Below are 7,433 nucleotides of genomic sequence, written 5' to 3' on the forward strand. Positions count from 1 at the left end.
AATATCTGAGTAAAGATGCCCGGGTAAGATGACCTTACTGATTGGCTAGTTGCATAGTTTGAGAAGATGCCATGTAGAAATCCTCTCTCTGGGTTTTGCCCCTATGCCTAACATTAACTTGCATATGAAAGAAACTCATATCCACTATATATATGGTTAATTGAGTGGTCCTCTAAGCTTGGTATGTTCATCCTTTTAGCTACTTACATATGGAAGACGCATGCCATTCACTGAACTGTTTGCAAGAATTGATGTCGTGGATGCCAACACTGTCAAGCGTGTAGCCAACTGTTTTATATTTGATCGGGTAAGAATTAAAATATATTGTGAAGATCTACTGCATATTTGTAAGATAAAACATTGAGGGGGGAAAGATAAACTGGTCCAGATAACTCATATCATTGAAAGAAAACTTGTTTCTTTATTTTTTCCAGGATGTGGCAATTGCTGCCATGGGACCAATCCAGAGCCTCCCAAATTACAACTGGTTTAGAGGCAGGACATACTGGCTCCGTTATTAGATTGTTTATTTTTTTTTATTGGTAAGCCTATTTTAAATGAGATCAGTAACTCTTTGATACTGGCGGGGTTCGAGCCCCAGACCTCTGGTATCATCACCCAAAGGTTTTACCGACTTTGCTAGTCGGCACCTGCCAAATGTGTGGGCTAGCCTGTTTTTAAAGAGATCAGTAACTCAATTGTGTGTAGCGGGGTTCGAACCCCAGACCTCTGGTATCATCACCCAAAGGTTTTACCAACTAAGCTAGAAGGCACTTACATTAGATGTTTAATGCATGCTGTAATCATTCTTCCATATAGAAAAGTCTGTTAAACCGATCTGCCATTGTGTTGGACAATGGGCACATCCTTTCAGCGTGATAATGTAGGGTGGACAAATTTTGGGTTTTTTGGTTTTGTGTCATTATCCATCTTCACGAAATAATTATTGATTCTTGACAACAATGAGGTTCCATTGCAGAATTGACTGCCCTCTAGATCCTTGTCTAGTTGACCTTTCCCTTTGTTTATCACAAAGCCGCTCAATTTCTCAAGTCTTTGTTTTGGATTTTAGCAATCTTTCTTTTCCACTCATTTGGTAATTCAATAAAAAAAAATCTCAAATTCGTTGGCATATCCCATTTTTGCACAATAAATTTATGTTCTTCGATGTCTTGCGTCGGAGTGATGGATACGAATATATATTTACGTTTAGTAAACAAAAAGTTGGAGAGCGGAGATTTGAAGGAGTTTGAGTACGGTAATAGGTTTTCGGTAGAATGTGTATAAGATTTATTTAATTTGCTATTTTTTTTTTTTTGAGGAGGCCATAGAAAATTAAGAATAGATTAGAGAGATTTAAACAAATCTGGGGAGGTGTTTCTAATTATTAGGACCTCCTCTTTTTTAGGAACCACTAATGTTGTTTGGATTGGAAAATAGAGCGATATGGTGAGGAGAGAGAATATGCGCGAGCTTTTATATATATATATATTAGTAGATTATATATGTACTTTTCCTTCAATAAAAAAATTCATTTATTCACGAAATCATGAACAATTTACAGTCTATACATGACTTGCATGAACTCCAAAAATCTTGAGTCAATATCTAATTACTCAACATAAGTTTCACTATGAAGTCAGTGCACGAAGCTTAGGCCAAGCTCAATGAAATGATCCGAGAGAGTTAAAAATTTGATATACCTTCGCATATTCGTTAAAAGTAAGAGATGATTTTACATGTACGAAACTTCTCTAACTACAACAGAATGCCACTAACTACAATAGAATGTCATACACTTTCAATAAAATTGTAGGAAATGAAAACCTAAACCAACGATTAAGATTAATAACACTAAAAATAATTTTTTGCAAGTACATTGAAGTCCAATGACTTCAACTATAGTCATCTACCTTGATCAAGTTGTCATCTATGTTGATTATTATATAGCCCTTTTGGCTTTCTCCAACTGGATCTATGTTAATCAATTATATACATCTCATTTTGTATTCTCCAATTTGATACCAACTAAAACATGAAGAAAAAAAAAACAAAGATAATAGGGTTAGGCAAACCCTTGCCTGCATTAAAACCTGATGTAAATCATTCGATTAACTTTGTTTGTTACAATATCAATTAGACTTTTATCCAGTGGAGGAACAATACATACATGAGAACCTTTATGGAATGAGATAAGCTAGCCGTTACATCGGGTGCACCATTTACTTCTCGGTACACATGGTTGTAGTTGAGAGTTTGATCCCTGTAGATATTTTTATGGCTGCAAGCAAGTTTCTGCAATGCCATATCATGGTGCGTCCTCTAGCCCTTTGAGATTTTAAATTTTCTTAAGAGTGTTTGAACAAACAGAGACTTTATTGATGCTTTCTTGCCCACATAGACATTAAGTCCTATCTCCATTGCTTTGAGTTCCTGGTACAATACTCATCTTTTTTACCCTCCTGTGTGTAAAAAATATCTTTCGCTCATGATTTATTGACATGTTGACTGTGCACAGTGTCGTTAGCGAAAAATCTCAAGTTCAACTGTAGATTGAAAAGTTGAGATCAAATCACTTAAAACATAAACAATTAACTACAAAAGGAAAATATTTCCTCCTATCAATAAATCTACAAAAAGGAATACCATACCTATGGAATCATAAAATAAAAATATGAAAAAGTCATATATAATCACTAATTATCGGGGAAAAAAATGTATATATAATCACTTAAATTGGTATCAAAGACGTATAGTTCTCCACTCTCATTGACCTACGGACATACAAATTAATATTTAAAGAAAGTCACATTTAGCCTATTAAAAATGAATTACTCGCCTGAAGGCCTCAAGTATATGTAAAGACCAACTCTTCTTTTATTTTATGTATGAACTTTGCACACAACCAAAGAACTTGCCCAATGGCATGGGCACTTGTCGAACGTTGCACTACATTGCTTCAACTGAAAGGTGCACGTAGTTTTGTGCAATGAGCTACGGTGTGATAGTAGTTATTGTAGTTTAGAAAGAAAAACAAACATACTAAACACCAACATAGTATCAAACAAATATCTAAAGGTAGCCCTATATATCACTTTTATGCTATGGTTGTTGTATTCATTGCTCTAAAAATCGATATGTAACCTTGCTCCACACTTCTCAATGTACGTTCCCCCTGAAGTGAATTGAATCTTCCCGCATCACCAAAGAATTTAATAAGTGAATGATATGCATTGACACACAATAGGTCCAGAAAGGACTTGGCACGCCGTGAGAACATTGAGAAGAGGGTAGACAGTGTAGAGCCTTTAACAGTTAACAATGATGATGCAAGTGATACTAAAGCATGATTAGTTCATAAAAAAATTTAAAGATCATAATGACATTAGATATGAATAGTACCTTAATAAATCAAGATTGTTCAAAAATCCATTTTCCCAAAGAATTCAGGAACTCCACTAACGGACTTATATTTGAAGTCGATCAAAGACAAATATGCATAATGTGGCCTGAACCAAAAAGAAAAAGTGAAGGAAAGAATACTAATGCCATTTTTATGTACCTTAACCAAATAATGTTTGGATGGCCATTTTACTGAGATGCTATTGTGATCTATATTCGATAACCTTTACAATGTTATGCATGTGTTAATTTTCTATAGAGCCTGACAACCCATAACCATATCTAGCTTATCAATAAGCTTCAATTGAGAGTCCAGTTTAACCCCACATGTATTCCTTAACTATGTCATGTCCTTCACAACTTAAATAGTTTATTCCAATGATATTTGCGAATATCTGGTATGTATATAGTATTCTTTATCCCAGGAACTTTATAAATGGATACTGCTTGAGATTATCCACAAAGTGAATAAAGAGGCAACGCTGAAGTAGTACGAGGTTAAAGATCCTCTTGGAGATGAAGTGTGAGAATCCAGTATTCCATTATATGCTCTCTTTTGGAAGCACAACATCCATCTCTCATTTAATCCTGTTAGTAAATGTTCTTCATCTCACTTACATGTTGTGCATGATTAAGGAAGGGTAAGCAGTAACTAAACTAACATTAAAATTTATTTTTTTTTAATTAAACAATTAAATCAATTCAACTAACACATAGATCAAAACCATGAGAAACAATAAATTCATAAGAACAAAACTTGCATGAAAATGAAGCTTATGTCGAAGAGACTCCTTTTACATTTTTTGATTTGATAAGACTGGTCATGATTATCACCATTTTATCAAATTGTTTAACATACTGTAGAAGCACCCTATATAATGATCCCCTTCTTACAACTACAACACCTTTGGCCAAGTGGGTTAACCAAAACATTGTGAATTTGAGATACAACAGTTGTAGGGGTCATATCCGTGACCTTGGATATCAGGGGTGGCGAATTGCCCTTACGCAGAATAGCGAAGAGAAGACCGGGGCAGCGGATAAGATCCACGGTATCAAAATTTCATGGCGCGGAACAGAAAGAGATGTCATGCTAACGATTCCGCGAATAATACGATATGGGATGGATCGGGAGGAACGCGGTATGTTAATAACATACCGCAGATCATTAAAGAGACGCGGCAGGAACCAGTGGGAGGGCAGTGAAAAGAGGCAGGTTAGCCATGGGGCATGGGGGAGCATGATAGCAAAGCAGCAATACATCAGGGCACAGCTGAACGGTTAAAGGTCGTGGGACAAGAAAGAGGATCGTGGGATAATGGAGCAGTTAGCGGTTAGAGAGAGTGGAGGTGGTTAGGAGATATATAAAGAAAGATAGAAGAGGGAGAAAGAAAAGGAAAAGGAGAATTGAGAGAGAGAGATCATAGGTTGTAATCTAGGTTATTACATCTGGCGCCGTCTGTGGGGAACTGAAAGAAAATGGCTACGATAGTGAAAAGAGGAGTAGGGAGACCGAAGAAAGCAATGATTAGAGAAGTGGTGGAGGAAACAGATAGCACCGAGATGGACGGGGTAGGAGAAGAAGTGAGAGCAGAAGAGGAAGAGATACCTGAAGTGGCGGCTGATGCTACTAGACTTCTCCAAGAGGAGATAGTCAGGCTACAAAATGAAAACGACGAGTTGAGAAAAGAGAGAGAGAATACACAAGGGGAATATGAGCGAGTGGATCAACGGAGCAGTGAGGTGGAGGGGAAAAGTGCGGAGTACCCACCACCGGACGCCGAACAAGTGGGGGGTATCACCTTGGAGGTAGTACAGGCTATGATTGAGAAGGATAGGGAGATAACCCGGGCAGCAGATAAGATAAGCCAGAGTGCTACGCAGAAAGAGGTTGCAAGCCTAAACAAGAATCCACTGGCAGATTCGATATGTAATTCAGAAGTGCCTAAGAGGTTCTCTCAACCCAGGTTTGAGAGGTATGATGGAAAGGGAGACCCGACGGATCATCTGCACCACTTCCGGCAACAGATGTCGTTATGGCAAGAGAGCAAATATGATGGGTTGCGCTGCATGATGTTCCCCGCCAGTTTAAAAGGAGGAGCATCGGATTGGTACTACAGATTGGCTTCGCGGAGTATCAAAGGGTTTGAAGAACTGGAACGCGCATTCGTCGATCATTTCATACACCAGAAAAGAAGGGTAGTGGATATCGCGGCCCTTTTCAACATAAAGCAAAGATCCACGGAATCTTTGAGAGAATTTCTGTGTAGGTTCAAGGAGGAGACATTGAGAGTGGAGAATTTGGAGGAACATACAGCGGTCATAGCCTTCCAGCACGGTTTGAGGGTGGGAACCAGAGTTCATGAGTCGGTCTCCAAGATCGAAATCACTTCTTTGCATGCGTTGTATCCAAAGGTAGAGAAATACATACGCTACGAGGATATAATGCGGAGAAATGCAAAGGAGAACAAGCGAGCAAGAAAGGCAGTGCAGGCCGTGGACCGAGATGACCAGAAGGGGAAGGGTACAGTGGGAGAAAGAGAGAAAGGAGCATACCGCGGGGAGAGCCGAGGCCTGGACAGGAACGGGGATCGCGGCAGAAGGGAGGTCCGAGAAAGGAAGCCTTACCAAGAAATCGAACAGACCCCGCTTAACCGACCCTTAGAGGATATCTTGCCTTTAATTAAGGGGCAACAATACTTTGAGGGACCGCGGAGTACACCGGTGGAAATAGAAGGGAAGCCATTCTATGCGTATCATCAAATCAGAAATCACGCCACCAATGAATGTTATGCCCTAAAGTGGTTAGTGGAGAGAATGATCGAGAGGGGGATGCTCAGGGAATTTGTCGCAGAGGTTCACCAAGCGGAGAGAGTACCGGCTCCAGCGAGGATTCTCGGTACCATCAATGTCATCTTTAGTGGAGAAACCTTGGGGAGAAATGCACACAGAGAAAAGGTAAGAAGGACAGCGAGTCTTCAGCAGGTGAACGAGGTGGTAAGCATACCGCGGCTAGTTGTAGGAGCCGCGAAGGATGAGGAGGGCATAATGTTCACCCCAAAAGACTTAGAGTCAGTGATTTCCCCGCACGAGGATGCGTTAGTAATTACGATAGTGACGGGTAATTATCTGGTAAAGAGAGTATTAATAGACTGCGGAAGTTCAGTAGACTTGTTCTTTAAGGGAGCCATGAAGGAGATGAATATCAGTAGAGATCAGCTAAGAGCGCCCCAAACAAATCTATATGGGTTCAACGGCAGCATGACAGAACCTATGGGGGAGTTAATGTTACCGGTCACAGCAGGTCCGTCGACGGTATTCACCAGATTCATGGTGGTGGATTCCAGCTCCCAGTACAACGCCATCCTAGGGAGAAAATGGATCCACGGTATGGGGGCAATCCCATCGACATTGTACTAAGTGGTCCGTTTTCCTACTAAGGGTGGAACGTACGAAATAAAGGGGGATCAAGTAGCGGCACAGAACATTCATCAAGTTACGGTGAAGGGAATGGTCCGCGGAACAAAAGGGGAGGGGTCGTCAACTGAATCAGAATCAGCATAGCAATTACAGGAAGTCACGGAAAGAAAAGTTTGTGAGCCCCTGTTGGGACCCAAAACTTTAGATGATTTAGAAATAGTGAACCTTGGAATGGGAAGGGAGGAAAAGTTTACATCGGTCAGAGCGGACTTGCCAGAAGATTGGAAGGGAGAGATGGTGCAGTTGTTGACAGATAATACTGATATATTTGCATGGGCAATAGAAGATATTACAGGGTTGGACCCAGAATACGCCTGTCATCATCTGCATATGAAGGAAGACGCGAAACCAGTTAGACAAAAGATGAGAAGCATAAGACCCAAATACGCAGAGGGGATTCGCGAAGAGGTTTGTAGGCTGAAGGGGGCGGGAATAATAAGGGAGGTGAAGTTTACGGAGTGGTTGTCAAATGTAGTCGCGGTACCAAAGAAGAATGGCAAGGTTAGAATGTGTGTAGACTTCACGGATGTCAACAAGGAATGTCCAAAAGA

The 7,433-nt window shown here is 40.1% G+C and overlaps 1 protein-coding gene across 1 annotated transcript; it reads left to right on the forward strand.

Moving 5' to 3' along the window:
- The first annotated feature begins 4,881 nt into the window (after positions 1-4,881).
- On the forward strand, positions 4,882-6,822 carry LOC147480260 (uncharacterized). The gene has a single exon (XM_086578603.1). It carries the CDS (start codon positions 4,882-4,884, stop codon positions 6,820-6,822), a length of 1,941 nt encoding a protein of 646 aa, XP_086434729.1.
- Positions 6,823-7,433: the final 611 nt, after the last annotated feature.

Source organism: Coptis chinensis, chromosome 8 (genome assembly GCF_015680905.1).
Source record: "Coptis chinensis isolate HL-2020 chromosome 8, ASM1568090v1, whole genome shotgun sequence".
Lineage (NCBI taxonomy): Eukaryota > Viridiplantae > Streptophyta > Magnoliopsida > Ranunculales > Ranunculaceae > Coptis > Coptis chinensis.

Excerpts from the sequence above, each read along its gene's own strand:
- LOC147480260 (XM_086578603.1), top strand. The coding sequence starts at position 4,882 with ATGGCTACGATAGTGAAAAGAGGAGTAGGGAGACCGAAGAAAGCAATG.